At 41.5% G+C, this 25,243-nt stretch overlaps 1 protein-coding gene and 1 long non-coding RNA gene across 5 annotated transcripts; both read left to right on the forward strand.

Moving 5' to 3' along the window:
- The first annotated feature begins 7,968 nt into the window (after positions 1-7,968).
- Positions 7,969-9,914, forward strand: LOC145043597 (uncharacterized). 4 transcript variants are annotated; one of them, XR_013681074.1, is made up of 5 exons: positions 7,969-8,494; positions 8,577-8,655; positions 8,837-9,371; positions 9,500-9,593; positions 9,674-9,914. It is a non-coding gene; the product is annotated as an uncharacterized LOC145043597 (long non-coding RNA). The 4 variants fall into 4 exon arrangements; XR_013681072.1 differs by having other exon boundaries at positions 7,971-8,472; XR_013681071.1 differs by having other exon boundaries at positions 7,969-8,655.
- A 3,447-nt stretch (positions 9,915-13,361) lies between these two features.
- Positions 13,362-14,343, forward strand: IQD20 (IQ-domain 20). Its single transcript, XM_078987246.1, has 2 exons — positions 13,362-13,843; positions 13,938-14,343. Exons 1-2 carry the CDS (start codon positions 13,589-13,591, stop codon positions 14,103-14,105), a joined length of 423 nt encoding a protein of 140 aa, XP_078843372.1. The 5' UTR covers positions 13,362-13,588; the 3' UTR covers positions 14,106-14,343.
- The last annotated feature ends 10,900 nt before the right edge of the window (positions 14,344-25,243 follow it).

The following is a 25,243-nucleotide window of genomic DNA, read 5'->3' on the forward strand; positions in this document are numbered from 1 at the left end:
TGTAACAAGTCACTTCTTCGTTGCACTTTCCACCATGCTTCTTCTTGCATCTATCACACCATCTTGCTTCACCTCCATCTGCTCCTCCAAGCTTTGAGAATTTTCTTTCCTTGTTCGGCCTCGAAGATCCTTCAAACTTCCGCTTCTCTCCTACCTTATCTTTTTCTAGAACCTTTTCTCTTATCTGGGCCTCTACGTTCTTAGCTGCCTTAACAGCTGCTTTCAAAGTAGTTGCCATTTTGACCATTGGGCCAAAGTCCATGGGCAGTCCGTTAGCAAACCTATCAATCTTGGAGAGTTCAATAGGCACCAAGTAGGGGAATAGCTTCATCCTTTCGGTGAATGTGGTGGCATACTCGTCAATACTCATCTTCTCTTTCTTCAGGTTCTGAAACTCGTTGTTTAGGTCTATCAGATCTACCTCCGAGTAGTACTGCATTTTCAACTGCTCCAAAAACTCTTCCCACGACATCCTTAAGGCTTCTCCTCATGGCATCGTATCTGCCAATAGCTTCCACCAGCTCAAGACTCTAGCTTTCAGCTGTCTTACTGCGAAGACAGTCTTCTATTTCTCGTTACAGCTGTAGCTCTCAAACAACATCTCCATCTCAGAGATCCAATCCATAATCTCAACCGGCTTCGGGCTTCCTGAGAGGCTTGGTGGTTTCGCACCCAAGAAATTCTTGTACATTCGCCCATCCTTGTTGTTTCTCCCTTCTGGCCCATCCCTTTGCTCACCTTGAGTCCCTACTTGACTCACTTGGCGGCTGTAGTTCCCTTCCTCAGATTGCTCGGGAACTGGCTCCGTCGGTTCAACACGTACGGTAGCTTCGTCCCTATTCAACATCTGTCTCATTTCTTCCCTTTGTTCAGCTAACATAGCCCGAATCATGGCTTGAACTCCAGCCATGGTGACTGGCTCAGGCGCAACTTCTTCAGCAACAGGTATTTGCTGAACCACTGGGGGTGGGTTTCGGTTCCCATTCGCATTTACGTTTCCGCTACGGGTTCTTTCCATCTTGATCTCTACACCGAATATGGTGAATCTAGATCTTTACTTAGGATTGACGTTTAAATCATCCTTATCACTCCGAAACGTTTATATGCTAGTTCTAATATCGTATTCGTACGTTTAGAATCCTAAACACATAAGGTTTCCAGATCCGGTCGGCAACAGACCATAGATCCGATCAAACTATAGCATAACAAATCATTTAGCACATAAAAACAATTTAGGCATCATTCCTAAATTAAGCTAGTGCTCACACCTCACAATCATCGCTTAGCATTCTAAGTTTAAGTCTAGAAATAAATCCATATTCCTAGTTCGCTTAAACTAATGCTCTGATACCAACTGTGACATCCCCAAAATCACGGCCAGAAAAGACCGATTTTGTTTATGCTTTATAAAAATCAGAGTACTTCATTTTATAAAAAGGTTGCGGAATTTGTTCCCAGAAAAACACGATAAATACGTTATTAAAACATTTTCGAAGAAACGTATTTTTATTCATCTTAAAACGTTTGGGATGTCATCGTTAATACAGAAACATAAGCATAAACAGAACTTACATTTATTTACACTAGTGATCTACACCTCTTTAAATCTCTCAGTGTAATGTCACTTCATTTCGTCACCTGTGGTATACATAAACTGAGTGGGTCAGGTTGGGAAACCTGGTGAGTACATAGGGTTTTCAACCCACAATAATATAATTATTATGTTTAATCAAACAATCAACCCAATTACCATCCCCATTATCTTCTTTACTCTTTAAGGATTTATCCTAAGAGTCATCTATCCTTCATTCGTTTATTCCGAAGTCCCTTACTTCCAGGGTTCTAGGACTGGCACTAAATCCATAGCTGCCAATGTTCGTTCATAAAACACTAATTCCATAGCTGTTATAGTCTATTCATTGGGTACTAAATCCATAGCTACCAGTCTTTATCTAATAGGTACTAAGTCCATAGCTACCAATGTTCAACAGGTACTAAATCCATAGCTACCAACGTCTAACAGGTACTAAGTCCATAGCTACCGGTGTTTGTCCCATAAGCACTAAGTCTATAGTTGCCAATGTATACTCACATCATCTTCTATCTCTCATCATTTATCTACCCATCATCATACCCAACATATTCGTATATATAAAATACGTATACAGTTTAAATCCTTTAAAACATGTATAAAACGTTCATCCAGCATAGACAGCAAGTATTCAGATAATATACACACATAGCACGTAGTTTATATAAAATACTTCATATCTATGTGTAAGATGAAAGGGACTATGCACTCACCTGATTAGGTGGTGATTCCGAACTCAGACAGCACTTCGTTATCTCAAAACAATTTTCCTCGACAAAACCTAGTATCAATACCACTAGAGTTTAGTTTTTAACGTTAACCACGACTAATTAATAGTCTAGCTATTATTACTATTATATAAGCGTTAAATAGCACTCAATATAACTCATAATAATAGCCCAAATAATTATTTTAAGGTCCTAATAATGTTACTATAATTAAATAAAATCTATATTAAATATAGTATAGGCGTAGCTCACTTACAGCGAGTTTTTATTAAAAACCGGGCTTCGCTGGAGCAGCGTTTCCAAGCCGAAAGCTTTTCTTCTTGGAGCCGTCGGGCGCTCCGGGGCTTTCTACTCGTGCTAGGGAGGTTCCGTAGACTTGGGAGGGGTTTAGGGAGGCTAGAGAGAAGTTAGAGAGAGAAAGAGAGGCTTATGGTGTGAAGAAAATATGAGGAGTTCACCCTTGTATTTATAGGAGTTTTATAGTAAAGTAGCCTCTAAGCTTCGTCCGTAACTTTTGCATACGAGCTCCGTTTTTGTCTATCTTTTTACCGTTGAGATCCTATTAATGAGATCTTCAACTTTCGTTTAGACCTCGTTAGCTAATTCTCATTCTATCTCGGATTTACAAAACTGTATCGAATTCGCCGCGCTCAAAAAGTAGGGACTAAGCTTCGTCCATAACTTTCGCATACGAGTTCCGTTTTTGTCTGTCTTTTTACCGTTGAGTTCCTATTAATGAGATCTTCAACTCTCATTTAGACCTCGTTGGCTAATTCTCATTCTATCTCGGATTTACAAAACTGTATCGAATTCGCCGCGCTCGAAAAGTAGGGACTAAGCTTCGTCCATATCTTTCGCATACGAGCTCTATTATCGATGTTCTTTATATCTACGTGTTGGTATTTACGAGTGCTACAACATTCATTTAGATCCCGTCGGCTAAAAATCGACCGATCTAAAATTCAGATTTCGGGCTGTGCACTGCTATGCTAAATCTTAGAAAAAATCATAACTTCCTAATACGAAGTCAGATTTGGGCGTTCTTTTTATCGATGTTCTTAGTTTAACATATTCTACGACTTTCGTTTAGAGCGCTAAGGCTAAATCTCGCTCTATCGTAAATTCACTTTTTACGCTTCCCGGTGCCGTGCCGGTTTTGCCGTAAAACTTCGACGGGCCATAACTTCTTCGTTATAACTCATATTTTGGCGTTCTTTATATGTACGGAAACCTTGTGATATATACTATAACTTGGTTAAAATTATTTATTCTAAATAATCTTTTGCCGAAAATTCGTTTTCGACCCATATTGCCTCTAAATTGACTAGCCCGGATCTACGGGCGTTACAATAATAGCCCAAATTCTCATTATAAGTTCCTAATAATGTTACTATATTAAAACATAAGTTATACTAAAGATAGCGTAGGCATAGCTCACTTACAGCGGGTTTTTCGCAAAACCGGGCTTCGCTGGAGCAGCGTTTCCAAGCCGAAAGACCCTTTTTCTCGGGACTCCGGGAGCCTCGGGGCTTCCTTCGGGTGCTAGGGGGTTTACCTAGGCTTTTAGGGGCTTAAGGGAGCTTAGAGAGAGAGAGTATAGAGAGAGAAAGAAGAAGGTTGAAGGTGTGAGAATGAATGGAACCCGACACCTCTATTTATAGGGGTGCTGACTGGCCTACTCGCCGAGTAGGGGGGACCTACTCGCCGAGTTGGTCCATGTGGTGGCCTTCTGGTGGTGCCACGTGTCCAATTCTGGTGGTGCCACGTCACCCCCTATCGCGTATCAGCCTTCAAACTTAGAAAAATCATAACTTTCGCATACGAGCTCCGTTTTCGACGTTCTTTATATTCACGCGTAGGTAAAATCAAGATCTACAACTTTCGTTTAGACTCCGTCAGCTAATTCTCGACCGATCTCAAATTTAACAGTAGGAGGCGTTTAGACTGTTAAATGACCGCGAAGTGTTCATAACTCCTTTATCCGGATTCCGTTTTCGTCTATCTTTTTACCGTTGAGTTCTTATTAATGAGACCTTCAACTCTCATTTAGGTCGCGTAATCCAAAAACCGCTCGAACTAAAATTCGAGTTTCGGGCCGTGCACTGCTAAGCCGAATCTTAGAAAAATCATAACTTCTTCATACGAAGTCAGATTTGGGCGTTCTTTTTATTGATGTTCTTAGTTTAACATATTCTACGACTTTTGTTTAGATTGCTAAGGCTAAAAATTCTTCTATCATAAATTCACTATTTACGTCTCCCGGTGCTGTGCCGGTTTTGCCGTAAAACTTCGGCGGGCCATAACTTCTTCGTTATAGCTCGGATTTCGGCGTTCTTTATATGTACGGAAAGCTTGTGTCATATTCTACAACTTGGTTAAGATTATTTATTCTAAATAATCTTTTGTCTAAAAGTCATTTTTGAACCCTATTGCCTCTAAATTGACTAGCCCGGATCTGCGGGCGTTACAGTGTATGATGTGACGCTACCGTGCCAACTCTTTCCCCTTCGCTGAAGAGGTACCTGAAACCAAAACTCTAAAATATAAGCACGAAGCTTAGTGAGTTCCCCCATAATACCACATACCATACAAACATATAATGAACAACTAAGAGATACGGGCGTCGCCCACACTCATGGGGATACGGGCCTCGCCCACACTCTGCTATCTAGGAGATACGGGCCTCGCCCACACTCCGCTATCTGGGAGATACGGGCCTCGCCCACACTCCACTATCTGGGAGATACGGGCCTCGCCCACACTCCGCTACTAAACCATAACATACAAGTATCACACAGACAACAAGTATAAACAAGTCTACCACACTAGAATTTATCATCATCAAACTCAACTATGAGATACGGGCTCTGCCCACACTCCGATACTATCATATCTTCTATACGGGCGGCCTTGGTGCCTTAGACCCATTCCTACTGGTAGGAAACTCACCTCGAAAAGTAGCTACCAAAAGTTTGACTGCCGGACGTCTGAATGCTGCACCGGAAATCCTTCAGCTACAAATCCATAAACATATATTAGCCACTCATAAATACCCTCAAATCAAATGATTGAACTACAAATCCATAAACATATATTAGCCACTCATAATTTTGATTGGACTCGCCGAGTCATGGCACGGACTCGTCGAGTCCTTCTCCTACTAACCTGGTCCTGCACGCCAAGTCCATATTCCCACTCACTGAGTCACCCTTAACTCACTACTTAGGACTATAGAACCGACTCGCGATCCGACTCGCCGAGTCCAAGAACAACTTGCTAAGTTTGAAGAACAACTCGTCGAGTTCCAGGCAATATTCATATGACTCACCGAGTTGTTCATCCAACTCGCCGAGTCTATGGCCATCTTCATAGAACTCGTCGAGTTCCATCTTGGGACTCGCCAAGTCCCTATGACCCATTCCCCATACAGACCAAACCTGAGACATGCAACGCTTCCAAACCATAGATCCATGTTCCTTGGGCATGCTTATCACGTAAAGTTGCAAACTTTACGTGCATGCATGGCCCTATAAGCTCAAAAAGGCAAAACCAAGCTCTTAATGAGGTCATACACTCAATGGGGACCTCAATCACTTCAACCATAGAAACTTTATACTTCTAATACACTCATAAGGTCCAAATCCGGAGTCCTTTCAGAACATAGAGCATAAACACATGGAGCTTGAGGTTTTAGGGCTTGAAAACCACTAATTTGGGACAAAAAGGAGATATAATGAACTAGTGATCAAGGTAAGAACTTTTCTACCTTAATGGAAGCTTCTCACAGTGTAGATTCCGAATCTACCTCCCCTCCTTGCACACTTCAATCTCTTCCTTCTTCTTCTAAGCTCCAATCCGTCTTCACAAAGCCAAAAACACTCTCAAGAACAATATGGGGGATAGGGTTTCGCTCTAAAGCTCTCTGGAAGTGTTAGGGACAAAGGAGGCCAAGTTAGAGCGTTTAAATAGGGTGCAAACACCCGGGTTAGGGTTTTTGCCCAAACAGGGTCTACTCGCCACTTGCCAAGTCCAAAGTCCAGTCCTCGCGCCTTATCCCACTCCTACTCGGCGAGTTGGCCCATCAACTCGCCGAGTCCAAGGCAAAAATGCATTATTTAAAAATGTAAATTGCAAGGAGTACGTACCGGAAACCAGGTGCTACAGAGGACTTGAAGCCTCAGGGGTTATTTGATCAATATTGAGAGGAAGGAAGGATTGGATATTGTTTAGGTTCTTTGAGACCTTCGTTTTAAATATGATCCATTAGGGACCATTTCCAAAATTCATCACACTATTGTTTATATTTATATGAGTTAGTCACTCAATTTTCTTTTTATAAAATACTAGGTATGAAACCCGTGTATTACACGGGTTGATTAAAAAAAGTTAAATATAAGGTATAGACATTAAGTGTTTTCTAAAGTAAAATTTAGAAAATAAATATAAATGAAATGATGAATAAGTAATTCAATCTATACTAATAAAAAGTATTATCATGTTTAAAAAATCGTGTTGAATATGAATGTTTAAAAATTAAGTATTTTTTTAAAGTAAATTTTCGAAATAAATACAATAAATAGAATAAACCACAAGAATCATTCATGTAATTTGTCTTAATGAATCTATACTAATAAAACTAATTAATAAGAATTCACAAACAGAATGTTTATATATACATTAATTCACATTAATTACTATGACGTGATATTTAATAGGTGGAAGTTGAATAAAAATGAAAAAAAATACATAAATGACAAGTGAAAAAAAAATAATTATAAAATTTTAAGAAAATGATATGTGTCAAATTCAATAAGAATTTGACATTTGACAAATTTATCTTTATTTATTAGGTTAGATTTAAATAGCTATTAGAAGAAGTTAAGCATTCATATATATATATATATATATATATATATATATATATATATATATATATATATATATATATATATATATATACAAATTTTTTAACAGTTCTTGATTTTTTATGTTTTTTTTAATTGTTTTTCTTTTCTTCCTTGCTGGCACGTGATGGATTAGTGTGCGTGTTACTCCTCAAACAATCCACCGCCATAAGCACCCCCACCTAGGGCTGTAAACGAACCAAACGAACACGAACAAGGTTTTGTTCATGTTCGTTCGTTTAAGTTAGCCGAACAACAAACGAACACGAACGGATAAACGAACGAGATTTTCTTGTTCATGTTCGTTCGTTTAACAAATTAGTTTGTTCATGTTCGTTCATTTATGTTCGTGAACATGCTAAACGAACATAAACGAACAATCATAAACGAACAAAGATAAAAAAAACACAGTTAAACATATATGAATATAAACGAACATATAATATAGCAATATAATAAAAAATAATTGAATATACATGAATATAAATAAACTTAAACGAACGAACATAAACGAACGTAAATGAACATTGTAAACGAATGTTCACGAACATAAATGAACGAACGAGGCCATTGTTCATGTTCGTTCATTTAACTAAACGAACGATAATTTTTTTTCATGTTCGTTCATTTATTAAATAAACGAACATAAACGAACTTCCGCCGAACAGTTGACGGACGATTCGCCGATCGTTCAGTTCGTTTACGCCTAACCCACCAACTTTCTCCACCGCCTTATCTCCCTCTCAGGAGTGCCATTTATTTCCCCTTCAAAATTCCGAAAGCTGATGGCTAAGAAAAAGCCTATAGAAGGAGTGAGCGATCAGATGAATGCGATTGCGTGTTTGAATCTCGATCAACCACCTGCTCGCTGGTTTCCAGATTTTAAGATCTTTCTTTCTATGTTCTCTACATCATCATCGATCCCCAGCGGTGCCACCACTGTTCTTTTTTTAATCGATCGAGGTGGAAGGAAGAACGAACTGCCAAACGTCTCTCTGCCTCTATTTCTCTTAATTAATGACGAGAAGGTAATGTTTCTTCCTCTTTCACGTTTCTACTTCCTCCCTGTCTGTTTGTGGGTATTCTGAAAGGTATTCTTGGAGGGCTTGCAATCTGATTTCGAAAGTAGGGTCACGTTTCTACTTCCTCTTTCTGGTGGGTATTCTCTCAACAAGCGAAGCGACTTAGACACACCCATTTTGTGGAGACGGTGGAGAAGAGGTCGCCACCTTCGCGTACCTCCGATAGGGTTCGACATGTGACTTTGATAAGCTATTCTCCTTCATTGTTCTCCTACCCAATGATTAATTTGCCAGAAATCTCACCGTCTTATGGTATGATTGCTGCTTTCAGGGCTTCGAATGTAGGCCTATGGGTATAAGTAGTATGGAGGAGAACGATGATAAGGGTTATTGTGAAGAGGTTTTTGCAGGTGAACTTCTTTTTCATGAATTCGAATTCTGGTTGGCAGTTAGGGCTTTCAATTGACTTTCGTTCGATTTTCCATCAGATTAATCATCTTCCTGTTTATTACTTTTAAATTAACTTTTTTATTCTTATGGTAGCCTTTTTATTCTTATGTTGACTTTTTTTGGGGGTTGTTTGAATCTCAGACCGTAAAAGACTGTAAAAGGGATTAGAGGGTTGTCATCCACCGACATCAGTTCCTCAACATGTTTCTTTGTCATCACTTATGTTGATCTCTCACTATCATTATTCATATATTTGAGGTATAGTTATTTGATAACCAAAACGCCCCCTGTACATAAATTACATCACCTTGATAATGAACAGATAAGAGTTATAAATTTGGGGAATTGAGATGTCGAGGTTGGAAACAGAAGACATAATAAAATTTATAAAGTTGAAGAGGTTCATGGATTATAGGAACCAATTTAAGTGTTGCATGTGATTATTCTTGATTTTAGTAAATTTGGTCAATATTCAGAAAGTACCGGTAAAGATCAAATTTATACAAAAGTCAAGGATAATTTATCCAAGGAAAGAACTTTATACAAAAGAACTTTATTTACACTATAAATAATGGAATTTTAATTTTTGGTCTCGGGGAGGACGATTGACAATGATGAGTATAGACTAAAGGGCAACCTCAAAAATTTAAGTACTGTTTGTAACTCAAACAATCAGGTAAATCTACTTTCCAGTTGACTTGATAGTATGTATATTTTATTATTCATATTTTGTTTAGTAGCTGTTATTTATAGTAGCATCTTAATCTGTATAAAACATCGACCTTTTTTTTTTTTTTTTTCTAGATTTGCACCAACCACCTTAAAAGTTAATGGAAGATGCTGATTATCGACATATGTAAAACCATTACTTACAAGAAAGATGCAGCCACCATTGAAGGTAAAACTAATGTTTTTATAAATGATGATTAAGATACGTGATTATATGTAAACGTACAATAATCTTACTTATTCATTTAGGGAATAAAGAAAAATTGAAGGCATTCAAGAAGCTTAGATATGATGTTGGCAGGTAAAGGAGGAAACATGGAGAAAATGTGATGTACCTTTAACGTAAGAGGACAAAATGGTCATATATTCAGATGTTGTTTTCCCTATTTTGAAAAATGTTTGATTCTTATGTTTTTAGATTTGAAGTGTTCATAGGCATGTTTTGTTTTGATGATTTTTTAAGATTGATGTAGATAGTTAAACTTTTCAAGGGTTTTTTTTTTTTTTTTTTTTTTTTTTTTTTTTTTTTGTGAAAGGGAACTTCCTAACGAGGGTTTCCGGGTCAACTTTCGCGCACCGATTAATCCCCCGCTGCAAACATAAAGCTTTGCTTCATGCTCTGGAGTCACTGTAGGCGAACCTTCATGGCCACAAAGGCTTAGTGGTGCCAGGAATTGAAAATGGGTCAGGTTATCTACCATATCTTCCATTATCTTATCAAGTCACCACAATTTTGAAATAAAAATAGGCAAAACACGCTTCCGGTTAAAATTAATCAAGTTGCAGTTAGGTCAGTTACTTAACAAAAGTTTGTGTCGGATGCAAATTTTTTTTAGAGTCTATGTATAGATATGGATTTATAAACGAAAGAACATACTTCTAATCTATTATATAGCTTATTTGCCGCAGAGGAGACTTTACAATCTCCTAAAACAAACCTTAAAAAAATTAACCGACACAAATCAAAACCCTTGACCCATGTGGAGCATGGGAAACTTTATAGTTTTTTTAAAAGATACATAAATATTTGTAAATCTATTTACTAAATATCACTTTATTAGTTTTGTTTATAGATTCATTGATGGTTTTTATTTATTTATTTATTTATTTATAGATCAGTTAAAGAGGGAATGAATGAACAAATCAAACTATAAACAAATAGTTGATCGAATAACATTTTCAAAAAGCAAAGAACGAAAAAAATTGTTGTATCCGACCCTCGCAACGCCAGGGTTCCCCATCTAGTTATAGATTAATTTGATTAATTATAGATTAAAATTAATGAAATAATAATACGGTAATAACTTTGAATGATATTAAGTGAAAGTATACAATTCTAGAAGTGTTTTATGATTTTATCATTTTGGAGTGGCTTGTGGTAGAAGCAATGGAAATGGTAGGGGATGTACAAAAGCTGCAGCAGAGCTGGTGAGTAAACCATCTTCGTATATTTATCTTTTAACAATTTTATAACTTTGATTTTAGTCATAACTTGTTTAAGCTTGTTTTTAAGAAAGATAGTTTAATCTATTTTTTAAATTAATACTTCAAATCTATTATAATAAATGAAGGCTTTTTTGTCATATGTCCTCTTCTTTTTCATTTGGATACTTGATGTTTTCTAGAATTTTTAAATTTTCTATTTTCCACTTTGTCATTTTATTGTATTTCTTATTTTATTAAATTAAAATTCCACATTTAATGTGTAAGGTCATATATATATATATATATATATATATATATATATATATATATATATATATATATATTAAGAAAATGTTTATATATGTAATGTATTCAATATATTAAAGTTTCATTAATTTTAATAATTTCAAATTTTTTCTTATTTTTCTTATAAATTTAAAATTTTCAAATTGTTAAAATTTCATATTTTTATTTTTAAATTAAACACATGTAATATATGAATCTCACACCTAGTGAATTACAAATAAATTTTATGAGAAAGATGAGATATAACATATTTATTTGTTGCTCTTATTTTAACAACTTCTAATTTTTAAAAGTTGTGATTAATATTTTCTATAAGAATACAATATCTAAATTATAACCAGATAAATCGACAAACTTGCAAAAATGGTCCCTATGGTATGCAAATCTTTGAGGTTTTAGTCCAAACCTTGAGTTTTTTGGATTCATGGTCCTTTTGGAGTGGTTTGTATGTGAAAATAATCCCTCCTAAAATTGAAATGACTATAATACCCTTGGGGTATTTATTTTTCATTTTTCTTAAAATTTAATATTTATTTATTTATTTTAACAATTAAAATAATAATAAAGGACATCTCTCTCTCTCTCTCTCTCTCTCTCTCTCTCTCTCTCGCTCGCTCTCCCTCTCTCTCTCTGACGTAAACATACAGGATCAGAGGCCGGTCAAAAACAATGATGATCTCTTTTTTGAGGATTTTTGTCAAACACCTTGTGTGCGAGATACAACACTCTACTTCAACATGTAATTTATTAGTAGACACATCCCATTTCGGATATACAACCCAAACCAATGAAAAAATTTCCTTTGTTACTTGGATTTCTAAAGATTCCCTGAAAATTGGACACTAAGATTGTTAGTATCTAAAAATATAGATAATTGTTGCTGGCCTTAATTTTAATTCGAGAATATCTAGTAAATTCGTGCTTGAATCGTCACCCAATACATGCCTTTATTCCTTAATCCATCCTCTCAAACAAATCTCATGCCAATTTGTTTCTGATCATCTCAGCTCATACCTGAAATTAAGATCACGTTACTGGTAAAAAGAAGATGCTATGGGAGGATGTCGACAGAGACGATGATCAGTAGGGAAAGGTGGGAGGCTAATTATCAAAGCACTATGAAAATTGATAGAAAAAACAAAAGAACTTTCACGTGTAAAAGTTATCTTCAGGGTATAACAAAAGTGTAGATTTATATATTCTTGGACACTTTGAGAAGTTCACAAGGCTCCGGCTCTGGTTTCACAATACTCTGGTGGGTTTGGTTCTTTTTGTGGTCCATCATCATCTTACTCAACCACCTGCAACTTTGATTTTTGAATTAAGTTATGCTCAGTTCTTGAACAAATAATAAGCAGATCACCAGAATACCTGTAGAGATCTCACCGGAGAGGTTACCACTAGATGAAGATGAAGCAGCTGCTAGTAATGGAGGAGTGATGTTTTTTATTGTATTCTATCCACTCCTCTCGTCTTCCAGGTCCAAATCAACGACCCTCTCTGATATCTAAACCCCATTCTTCATCTTGCACTTAATCCCCTCTCACCGCCTACTTCTGAAATCACCCACCAAGAACCCTTTGTACTTTCATTCGTCACCTGCAAATCACACAGATCCTCCGTCTCCCCCTTTAGCTCTATTAATAAAAAAACCGAATCGAGTACCAAAACATTTCTCTTTCCTTTTGATAAACCCCAACACACCACCAATTTCATTACTTTCATATTATCATCCTTTTTGCTAATCTGATTTTTAATGGCTTTGAGTTATAGGTGAGTGGGGAGAAGAAGATACATGGGTTTTTTTTTCTTAGCTGTATATATATATATATATATATATATATATATATATATATATATATATATATATATATATATATATATATATATATATATATATATATATATATATATATATATATATATATATATATAGATGGGTCCAAATTAATTAATTATTTTCTTTTTCATTTAAATTAAATAGAAAAAAACATAAAAAGTAAATTAGAAGGGTATTATAGTCATTTCAATTTACCGAGGGACCAAATCCGCAACGAAACTAGCTCAAAAGGACCACTAATCCAAAAAAATCGGGGTTTGAACTAAAACCCCAAAAATTTACATACAAAGGAACTATTTTTGCAATTTTGTCAGATAAATAAATGCATTGACTTTCCCAAAAATAGCATGGTGGCCAACTAGGAAACTATTTTAAAGCTTTGAAACCTTTTAAAAACACCATATCGCTTTCATAGACGAATTCATAAATCATCATTCATGCCCTCACGTTCTCATACACGCAAACAAGTATGGCCAAAACCTGTATATGGGGCGCACATCTCCGGCCTTTACGTCTACTACTCTACTTTCATATTCATTTCTTTAAAACCAGTCGATCATTAGCTACAATGGTCCTCGAGCATACAGATTTCAATGGCAAAACCCCGAAGATCTTGGTTTGGTGTTGTCCGTAGAAAGTTTCTCCGGTCGTCTTCACGTCCCAGCGAGACCATCATTGTCCTCCATACCAACAATACAACATTTTCTCAAGAGCAACCACCGCCACCACCGCCTCCATCACCACCACCATCAACTCCCGTCACAATCGATGATAATGTTTGTGACACCCCATTGGTCAAAGAAATGGCTGCAGCCACTAAAATCCAAACTTGCTTTCGAAGGCACCTCGTACGTCTATTCAAATTATGTTTTCTTTGTTTCAACACTGAATTAAAAGTTCTTTTATAAAACGGAATAATTAATGATTGTGATTCGTACATAGGCACGGAGAGCATATAAGGCGTTGAGGAGTCTTGTGAAGCTGCAAGCAGTAGTACGAGGAGCTTATGTTCGGAGGCAGTCTCGTATAGCATTAGAATGCATGCATGCACTCGCACGGCTTCAGGTGGTAGTTCGGGCTCGCCAGCTTCAGCTTATTACTTCTAATTAATGTGAAAGTGCGAGAGTTCTGAGTTTAAATCTCGCAATTGTGTATTTGTAATGGAACCTAGCTTTGGAACTTAAGGCAAAAATGAAACTATGACAATACAGCATTCTACTACCATGCTATTTTGATTGATAATTCTGTATTCTTTATGCATGACCTTACTAATATCTCCTATGGTGGTCGTACCAGTACCCTGAAATAAATAGGACGACCAAAATGCATGATAGCTTTTTACTATTGATGGATTGGTGTGGCGAAAAATTTTGTGGAAGATTTATGTACAATGAGATTACGATTAGTTAAGATTTTATTTCATGTTATTAAACAATGATTATATATCCGGTTTAACCATCAATTTTTAATAAATTAAAAAAAAAAAAAAACTATGTTTTTTTTGTAAAACATTGTAGCGCGACCATTCTTACCTATTAGAGTTGGTTTAATTACAAACAAAGAAAATGTATTTTTCCAAAAATCAATTTTAACCATCAATTTATGGTTGATTTTTTTAGCACAAAATAAAAATTCGTGAGTTTATGCAGGTCATATTGGTCGTGATTATTTTTTTTAATCTAAAAATGGGTGGTTTTTTAATGCCGATAAGAATTTGGTTGTTATACCGGAAAATAATTATAAAATATAGTGATTCTTTCGTCATTAACCATTGATTTTAATGCTAACTCATTTTGCCCGAAAAACTAGAATACCGATGTGGATAAGAAGGAAAAAAAAATAATACTCCTTCCGTCCCAATATTATTGTCAATAGACAAAAAACACACAAATTAAGGAAACATTAATTACCACTAACTTTATATAATAAAATGACAATTTTGTCCTTACTTTGTATTTAATGTTTCATTGAATGCTTAGTTGGTAAAGTAATAATAAGGGGTATTTTGGTAAAAATGTTATTTATTTTTAGAAGTAGACTATTATTTTGAGACAAACCAAAAAGGAAAGATGGATATTGGTTTTCTCGCTAACGAATCTTCAAACGATTCGTTAGGTTAGCTACACGACTCTTTAGACGAACATGATAACAAATATTTATGAATTAAGAAATACTCTAGTATTTGATTCCTTTCTTGGAATTCCAATCCCACAAAGTTTTAGTACTTCCACGTAAGACGGTTGAATCACTGAAACTAGTAATCCTTCGACAATACCCTTTAAATGTTTTGTAACATCCCCTCTGGCACGTATCACAATATTGTCCGCTTTGGGCCACTCGGCACGAGGACTTCCCAGGGGGTCACCCATCCCGGTACTACTCCCGCCCGAGCACGCTTAACTGCAGAGTTCTTATGGGATCTGCTGCCCTCACGGCTTTAAAACGCGTTGTGTCAAGGAAGGTATCCACACCCCTTATAAGTAGATGTTTCGTTCTCCTTCCAAGCTGATGTAGGATCAGGTGCAACCCACCTTTACCCCCCATTATAGGGTTCGACGTCCCTGTCGAACACATCGACCCGTGCCCTAGCTTTGATACCATTTGTAACATCCCCCTCTGGCACGTATCACAATATTGTTCGTTTTGGGCCACTCGGCACGAGGACTTCCCAGGGGGTCACCCATCCCGGTACTACTCCCGCCCGAGCACGCTTAACTGCAGAGTTCTTACGGGATCTGCTGCCCTCACGGCTTTAAAACGCGTTGTGTCAAGGAAGGTATCCACACCCCTTATAAGTAGATGTTTCGTTCTCCTTCCAAGCCGATGTAGGATCAGGTGCAACCCACCAATTGTAACGACCCGTTCCCGGTATGTTAATTAATTGTTAATTGTCTAAGTTTTCAAGAGGGACTCGGCGAGTTCTAGCCTGACTCGCCGAGTTGGGTCGCGTATTTTGTGCACGCGGGAGCCGGGGACTCGACGAGTCCATATCCCGGACTCGGCGAGTCCGTCCGTCTGGGTGAAACCCTAAATCCCCAGGTTTGCCCACTATTTAAACCACATTATAGCCTCATTCTCGCCACTTTCACCCTGAGAACACAGTGAAAGAACCCTAATCCTCCCTTGAGAGCTTATAAGTGATTTGGTGCCATTTTTGTGAAGGTGTGAAGAAGGAGAAGAAGAAAGAAGCAAGGAAACGAGTTGTAGTGCAAAGATCCAAGGGCAAATCTGAGTTTATTGAGGTATTTTCGGAGTTCCCTTCTTGTTATATGCTTTAAACTTCCATTAGAGCTCTTCTAAGAGCTATTTGATGTTTGTTCCAAGCCTTATGTTTGCATGAATGTCTTAATAAGTCGAAATACCTTTGGATCTGAATGTTGGGGTGTTGTAGAGCCCAGATCTACTGTCTTTTTGGAGTTACATTGCATATTAGCCATGGATCTACTCATTTTGTGCATCTTTTAGCCCTATTTCCCTTATTCATGAGGTTGTGCACGTAAAGTTGGAAACTTTACGTGGTAAAACAGCTTATTGGACCCAGATCTATCATTTGCATGTGTTGGATTCAAGAGAAATCGAGTAAAAACTAGCTGCATGGCAGCGACTCGGCGAGTCGGGATGAGCGACTCGGCGAGTCGGGTCGCGAGTCCCTGATTCCTTCGTTTTTAGCAGTGCCGAGTGCACCCAGTGAGTTAGAGAGTGGACTCAGCGAGTTGAGGGTAGACTCAGTGATGGAGGGACTCGACGAGTTGTTCATACAACTCGGCGAGTCCAAGGCAATCTCCTTAGGATCAAGAACAACTCGTCGAGTCTGTTCATACGACTCGGCGAGTCGGATGAAGATTGTCTGAGTTCTTGGATCAAGAGGGTACTCGTCGAGTCGATGCCACACTCGACGAGTCGCAGTGAGTATGAGTTGGAAGTGAGAGTGAGACTCGGCGAGTTGGGCGGCCCAACTCGGCGAGTCAGCCCCAAAAGTAAGTTGACTTTGACCAAGGGTAAAAGGGTCATTTTACCCCAAGTGCAGTGTTTAGTATTTGATTGAGTGTGTTCATGGACTTGTAGCCGAGGAGATTCAGGAGCAGCAGCCGTTAGCTTTCAGAGACACACACTCAGCCGCCAGTTTACGAGGTGAGTTTCCTTCCAGTAGGGACGGGTCTAAGGCCACAATGCCGGCCCGTCCAGTTAGCAGTAGTTTCCGGACTTGATCCGATGCAGTAGTTAGTATGTTTAATGCCTTCGTGGCTCAGACAGGATTTGTGAGCTATGTTTTATGTGTTATGTATTATGTGTTCCGGGCTACGGCCCAATGTAGTATGCAGTATAGGTGTTCATGCTAGTTGTTATGATATGCTATGCTATGCTCAGTTCCGGACTTTGGTCCGATGCAGTCAGTTCCGGACTTCGGTCCGATGCAGTCAGTTCCGGACTTCGGTCCGATGCAGCCAGTTCCGGACTTCGGTCCGATGCAGTCAGTTCCGGACTTCGGTCCGATGCAGCCAGTTCCGGACTTCGGTCCGATGCAGGGGACAAGGTCCCAGTCTGTTCCGGACTTCGGTCCGATGCAGTTCCGGGCTTCGTCCCGATGCAGTGGGCAAGGCCCGATATGTGTTTACATGATATTGTTATTGTATGGTATGTGGTATTTTGGGGGAGCTCACTAAGCTTCGTGCTTACAGTTTCAGTTTTGGTTTCAGGTACTTCCGCAAGCAAAGGGAAGAGCTCGGGATGACGGCATCGCACACACCACCGCCTCAGCTTTAGCCTGGGATTGATTTAGTTGTTTGATTTGATGTAGCATGATACACTTCTCCGCTCAGTATTTTATTATGTTTTGGAATACATCACGCATGGTTTTATTATATGATACTCTGATTACAGTTTTGATTATATTAAAAACAAATTTTTTTTGGGTCGTTTCAAGTTGGTATCAGAGCCCTGGTTTGAGGGATTCGGATACACTTCCGAGTGTATCTGAACTCAAACTAAGGGAAATGAAAGATTTTATTAAAATAAAAACGTTTTATAAAAAGAATTTTGAAAGTACTTAGAAAGGAAGAATTTTTTTAAAACAAGATAGAGGTGTGTGCATGCGGTCAGCCGAGCTCAAGTAAGTACTCCCAAATTACCCATACAAGTTATTTGTTCAATTTCAGTTTTAGTAGAACAGCATGCTAGTATAGGACTAAGGATTTAGGAGAATGCCTTATGTGCCTGCTTATGTGTTACAGCTTTATGAGTATTGCATGCTAGTACTGAGTAGACAGCAGTAGGATAGCCTGATTAGGTTATGCCTGATAGCAGGAGCTTAACATCTTATGCTAGTGCAGTTTCTTGTTATGAGAATAGTTTGCTTGAGTCTGTTTTCCGTGTCCGAATGCTGCTTGCTTTGTGCTTAGTGGGGTTCCGAGTGATGGGAGTTAGCCATTAGGTGAACACGTCACACCACATGTGACTAGGATTGAATAATCTCAGAGTACTGGAACTGGCCCTATTGCGCAGCTCTTGTTTGAGTCCAACCGTTATAGGGACGGGTCTTTTACTCGAAGGATTATCTGATCCTCATCACATGTGATGGTGTTTAGGTAATGGCTAATTGGCGTTATGAGGAAACCTTCAGCAGCTGAGGACCAGTTGTGTTGAGCCTGAGATTTTCCTAGGGCAAGCCTAGGATGAGAGTAGCAGAGAATAGCAGTAGTAGAAGTGACTTGGTGGAGTCAAGGCAGTTCTTGAGGAAAGTACGGATAGATGTGGAAGGTAGTATGGGCCCGTACTACTGAAAGCAGAGGATCCGTACTCGAATCAAGGGAGGCCAAGACAAGACCAGGAAGCTAGTAGCAGTGTCATGATCCCTTGAGATATTTCAATGTTCTGATGTTGTTATGATATGTTTCAGAATGGTAGTTTTGCGCCCGAGACCAGCAGGCGGCAGCTCAGATGCCGGAGGGGGATCAGGATCGGGATCAGGCCCGGAGGTCGGGCAGATGGATGAGCAGACCAGAGAGTTCCTTTCTTCTGAGGTTACCCGCATCATACTAGAGCAGACTCCTGTGATCTTCGGTTCGATCAAGGAGGGTATTTTAGAGCTGATGGATGAGCGATTGAGTACTTTCCGTGCTGAGATGGCGGCCGTGATGGGGTCACGCACACTTACGTTCAGAGAGTTCAGGGCATGCGGGGCTCCAGACTATCATGGGGCACGGGACCCCATAGCGAGTACCAGGTGGTTGGCGGATGTGGCCAACGCATTCCGCACTAGCAGATGTCCCGAGGTGGACAAGGTCAGATTGGCGTCCTGTCTACTGAAGGACAGGGCACGGGATTGGTGGGAGGAGGTCGGACACGCCATCGGGGATGATGCGGCGTTGGATGCTATGACCTAGACTGATTTCTCTACCAGGTTCAGGGCGGAGTTTGCACCAGTCATTGAGGTGCAGCAGCTAGCCAGGGAGTTCCAGGATCTTACTCAGACTACCGAGTCAGTGGCGGAGATCACCGCCAAGTTCAGGGAGAGGGCTCTTCTTGTTCCTCAGTATGCAGCCGATGAGGAGATGAAGAAGGCCCGTTATCATGAGATGTTGCGAAGTGATATCCGCATGTTTGTGAGCCGGTCCAGTTGTAAAACGCTGGACGACATGATTGCTAGAGCCAGGGAGAGGGAGATTGATCTCGAGATGGAGAGGAAGAGGAAACCGGAGGCGGTTTCGGGTTCAGGTAGTGCGGGCAAAAAGCCCAAGGTTTCAGATCACAGGTCCAGGAGTCAGCAGAGCCACGGTCGGTGTGGCAAGTGTGGGAGGATGCACGAGGGGGCGTGAAAGGCAGGGAGTTCCGGCTGCTACAAGTGCGGTCGGATTGGGCATATAAGTAGGGATTGTACGGCCCCTGCTACTGCGGTTTCAGCATCAGACCTGATTTGCTTTCAGTGCAATCAGAGGGGACATAAAAAGTCCCAGTGTCCCAGTCTAGCTGCAGCAGGGAAGGTGGTTGCACCTGCCCCTGCCACCTTGAGGATTACAAATGGCCGGCAAGGCCGACCTGATGCACCAGCAGCGAAGAGCCGGGCGTTTCAGATGACAGCAGAGGAGGCGCGAGCGACTCCTGATGTGGTGACGGGTAGGTATCTTTCCTTCACCTTTTGATTATTATTGTTATCGTTTGTATATTTCTTGATGATATGCTTTATTTAGGGTCGTTCTTGGTGAACGGCATTTCTGCTTTGGTATTGTTCGATTCGGGAGCTACCCGATCATTTGTATCGCTTGCGCTTAGCAAGAAATTTAGCAGAGCTCCAGGGGAGCTGGATTGTCCGTTAGAGGTTGAGATAGCAGATGATAGGACCGTGAGGGTCGGCAGAGTGCATAGAGGGTGTTCTCTTCAGATATTCGATGAGCAGTTTTCAGTGGACCTGGTTCCTATTCCCCTGCGAGGGAATAAAGTTATCGTGGGCATGGATTGGCTGAGCCCCAATGGGGCGGTGATTGATTGTGAGCTTCAGCTAGTGAGGGTTCGCACTCCCAGTGGGGGAGAGTTAGTGATTCAGGGCGAGAGGCCACAGCGTGGTCCGATCTTTTGTTCCGCCGCAAGGGCGAGGCGCTATGTTCAGCAGGGTTGCGCCGGTTTTATCGCATACGTCTTGGATGCCCGGGAGAAGGGCAAGACGACGATTGATGATGTTCCTATTGTTCGAGATTACCCGGATGTGTTTCCCGAGGATTTGCCGGGGATACCTCCAGAGAGACAGGTTGAGTTCAGGATCGATCTAGTTCCTGGTGCGGCTCCGATAGCCAAAGCACCATATCGGCTAGCTCCCCCTGAGATGCAGGAGTTGTCTACACAGCTTCAGGAGCTGTTAGACAAGGGTTTCATTCGGCCGAGCAGTTCGCCTTGGGGAGCGCCGATCTTATTTGTGAGGAAGAAGGATGGGTCGCATCGGATGTGCATTGACTATCGGGAGTTGAACAAAGTAACGGTGAAGAACCGTTACCCACTTCCGAGGATAGATGATTTGTTTGATCAGCTTCAGGGAGCGTCTTGGTTCTCCAAGATCGATCTACGCTCTGGATATCATCAGATGAGGGTTAGAGATGAGGATGTACAGAAGACTGCTTTCAGGACCCGGTATGGTCATTATGAGTTCGTGGTGATGCCATTTGGGCTCACCAATGCCCCAGCCGCGTTCATGGATCTCATGAACCGCGTGTGCAGACCGATGTTGGATCGGTCGGTGATAGTATTCATAGATGACATCTTGGTATATTCCAAGACTCAGGGGCAGCACGAGGAGCACCTGCGGGAGGTGTTGGAGACTTTGAGGAGGGAGAGACTTTTCGCAAAGTTCTCCAAGTGTGAGTTCTGGTTGCGCGAGGTGCAGTTTCTTGGCCATCTCGTCAACCAGAAGGGTATTTTGGTAGATCCGGCCAAGATTGAGGCCGTGATGCAGTGGGAGGTCCCGAGGTCTCCCTCTGAGATTCGGAGCTTCCTAGGGTTGGCAGGGTATTATCGGAGATTTATTCAGGACTTCTCCAAGATAGCAGTGCCACTCACCCGACTAACCAAGAAGTCGGTGGTTTTTCGTTGGGGGCCTGAGCAGCAGGCGGCGTTCGAGACTCTCAGGCAGAGATTGTGCGAGGCCCCGATCCTTACCTTGCCAGAGGGAGTAGAGGATTTCGTAGTCTATTGTGATGCTTCGATCACAGGTATGGGAGCAGTATTGATGCAGCGAGGCCATGTGGTAGCTTATGCCTCGAGACAGTTGAAGCCTCACGAGGCTAATTATCCTACCCACGATTTGGAGCTGGGGGCAGTTGTGTTTGCCCTCAAGATTTGGAGACATTACCTGTATGGGGTCCGTTGTACTATATACACGGATCACAAGAGTTTGCGGTATCTTATGGATCAGCCGAGTCTGAACATGAGGCAGAGGAGGTGGTTGGACGTACTAAAGGATTATGATTGTGAGATCCTTTATCATCCAGGGAAGGCCAACGTGGTGGCTGACGCCCTAAGCCGTAAAGTGTCGGCGGCCCCTATCAGGGATCTGTGCATGAGGATGACAGTGATCACTCCGCTGTTGGAGCGGATCAAGGAGGCTCAGGTGGAGGGCCTCAAGGAGGAGAGGCAGAAATGTGAGAGGATAGTGGGTCGAGTAGCATTGTTTGATTACGATAGTCAGGGTTTGTTGACGCTTCATAGTAGGGTGTGGGTACCGTACTGGGGTGGAGTACGGCAGGTATTGATAGACGAGGCTCATAAGTCTCGATTTTCTATCCATCCAGGAGCGACGAAGATGTATCGAGATCTTCGATCTGATTATTGGTGGCCCTGCATGAAGCGAGATGTCGCTTGGTATGTGGAGAGATGTTTGACCTGCCGGAAGGTCAAGGCAGAGCACCAGAGACCCCACGGCAAGATGCAGCCGTTAGACATTCCCGTGTGGAAATGGGAGGACATCACCATGGATTTTGTCACCAAACTCCCTAGGACCGCACGCGGGGTGGACTCGATATGGGTAGTAGTGGATCGGTTGACGAAGAGTGCCCATTTTATTCCGATTCAGGAGAGTATATCGGCGGAAAAGTTAGCCGATATCTATGTGCGAGAGATTGTGGCACGTCATGGAGTGCCGGTATCGGTGGTGTCGGACCGAGATGTTCGCTTCACGTCCAGATTCTGGAAGCGATTCCACGACGAGATGGGTACTCGTCTCCATTTCAGCACCGCTTTCCATCCTCAGACTGACGGGCAGAGCGAGAGGACGATTCAGACTCTCGAGGACATGCTTAGGGCATGTGTTCTAGACTTTGGGGGCAGTTGGGATACGTATCTTCCGTTAGCGGAATTCTCGTATAACAACAGTTATCATGCGAGCATTGATCGACCTCCTTTTGAGATGTTATATGGCAGGAAGTGTAGGACCCCGATTTGTTGGGGCGAGGTCGGTCAGCGAGTCGTCGGGAGCACCGAAGTGGTACTCAAGACGACTGAGTTGATCCAGCAGGTCCGTAGTAGGCTGCAGACTGCGCAGAGTCGGCAGAAGAGCTACGCTGACAGGAGGCGTTCGGACTTGGAGTTCCAGGTGGGAGATATGGTTCTTCTGAAAGTCTCACCTTGGAAAGGTGTCATCAGGTTCCGGAAGAGGGGCAAGCTGGGCCCCAGATTTATTGGTCCTTTCAGGGTTATGGCCCGGGTGGGTCGGGTTGCTTATCGGTTAGATCTTCCCGAGGAGCTTAGTCAGATCCACAACAATTTCCACGTGTTGCAGTTGAGAAAGTGTTTGGTGGATGATTCAGCAGTCGTTCCCCTAGAGGATATTCAGGTTGATAGCAGCCTGAATTATATTGAGAGGCCGGTCGCGATTCTGGATCGGAAGATCAAGACCTTGAGGAACAAGGTCATTCAGCTAGTGAAGGTGCAGTGGCAGCACCAGAAGGGATCTGAATGGACGTGGGAGGCTGAGGAAGAGATGAGAACGCACTACCCGGAGTTATTCGCAGATCCAACCGTAGCAGACTTCGAGGACGAAGTCTGAGACAAGTGGGGGAGAATTGTAATGACCCGTTCCCGGTATGTTAATTAATTGTTAATTGTCTAAGTTTTCAAGAGGGACTCGGCGAGTTCTAGCCTGACTCGCCGAGTTGGGTCGCGTATTTTGTGCACGCGGGAGCCGGGGACTCGACGAGTCCATATCCCGGACTCGGCGAGTCCGTCCGTCTGGGTGAAACCCTAAATCCCCGGGTTTGCCCACTATTTAAACCACATTATAGCCTCATTCTCGCCACTTTCACCCTGAGAACACAGTGAGAGAACCCTAATCCTCCCTTGAGAGCTTATAAGTGATTTGGTGCCATTTTTGTGAAGGTGTGAAGAAGGAGAAGAAGAAAGAAGCAAGGAAACGAGTTGTAGTGCAAAGATCCAAGGGCAAATCTGAGTTTATTGAGGTATTTTCGGAGTTCCCTTCTTGTTATATGCTTTAAACTTCCATTAGAGCTCTTCTAAGAGCAATTTGATGTTTGTTCCAAGCCTTATGTTTGCATGAATGTCTTAATAAGTCGAAATACCTTTGGATCTGAATGTTGGGGTGTTGTAGAGCCCAGATCTACTGTCTTTTTGGAGTTACATTGCATATTAGCCATGGATCTACTCATTTTGTGCATCTTTTAGCCCTATTTCCCTTATTCATGAGGTTGTGCACGTAAAGTTGGAAACTTTACGTGGTAAAACAGCTTATTGGACCCAGATCTATCATTTGCATGTGTTGGATTCAAGAGAAATCGAGTAAAAACTAGCTGCATGGCAGCGACTCGGCGAGTCGGGATGAGCGACTCGGCGAGTCGGGTCGCGAGTCCCCGATTCCTTCGTTTTTAGCAGTGCCGAGTGCACCCAGTGAGTTAGAGAGTGGACTCAGCGAGTTGAGGGTAGACTCAGTGATGGAGGGACTCGACGAGTTGTTCATACAACTCGGCGAGTCCAAGGCAATCTCCTTAGGATCAAGAACAACTCGTCGAGTCTGTTCATACGACTCGGCGAGTCGGATGAAGATTGTCTGAGTTCTTGGATCAAGAGGGTACTCGTCGAGTCGATGCCACACTCGACGAGTCGCAGTGAGTATGAGTTGGAAGTGAGAGTGAGACTCGGCGAGTTGGGCGGCCCAACTCGGCGAGTCAGCCCCAAAAGTAAGTTGACTTTGACCAAGGGTAAAAGGGTCATTTTACCCCAAGTGCAGTGTTTAGTATTTGATTGAGTGTGTTCATGGACTTGTAGCCGAGGAGATTCAGGAGCAGCAGCCGTTAGCTTTCAGAGACACACACTCAGCCGCCAGTTTACGAGGTGAGTTTCCTTCCAGTAGGGACGGGTCTAAGGCCACAATGCCGGCCCGTCCAGTTAGCAGTAGTTTCCGGACTTGATCCGATGCAGTAGTTAGTATTTTTGATGCCTTCGTGGCTCAGACAGGATTTGTGAGCTATGTTTTATGTGTTATGTATTATGTGTTACGGGCTACGGCCCGATGTAGTATGCAGTATAGGTGTTCATGCTAGTTGTTATGATATGCTATGCTATGCTCAGTTCCGGACTTCGGTCCGATGCAGTCAGTTCCGGACTTCGGTCCGATGCAGCCAGTTCCGGACTTCGGTCCGATGCAGTTAGTTCCGGACTTCGGTGCGATGCAGGGGACAAGGTCCCAGTCAGTTCCGGACTTCGGTCCGATGCAGTTCCGGGCTTCGTCCCGATGCAGTGGGCAAGGCCCGATA

This window comes from Lactuca saligna, chromosome 4, assembly GCF_052625555.1.
Source record: "Lactuca saligna cultivar CGN05327 chromosome 4, ASM5262555v1, whole genome shotgun sequence".
Lineage (NCBI taxonomy): Eukaryota > Viridiplantae > Streptophyta > Magnoliopsida > Asterales > Asteraceae > Lactuca > Lactuca saligna.

Coding starts and splice junctions, on each gene's coding strand:
- IQD20 (XM_078987246.1), top strand. CDS start 13,589: ATGGCAAAACCCCGAAGATCTTGGTTTGGTGTTGTCCGTAGAAAGTTT. Junction 13,844..13,937: donor CTTGCTTTCGAAGGCACCTC/GTACGTCTATTC, acceptor ATTCGTACATAG/GCACGGAGAGCATATAAGGC.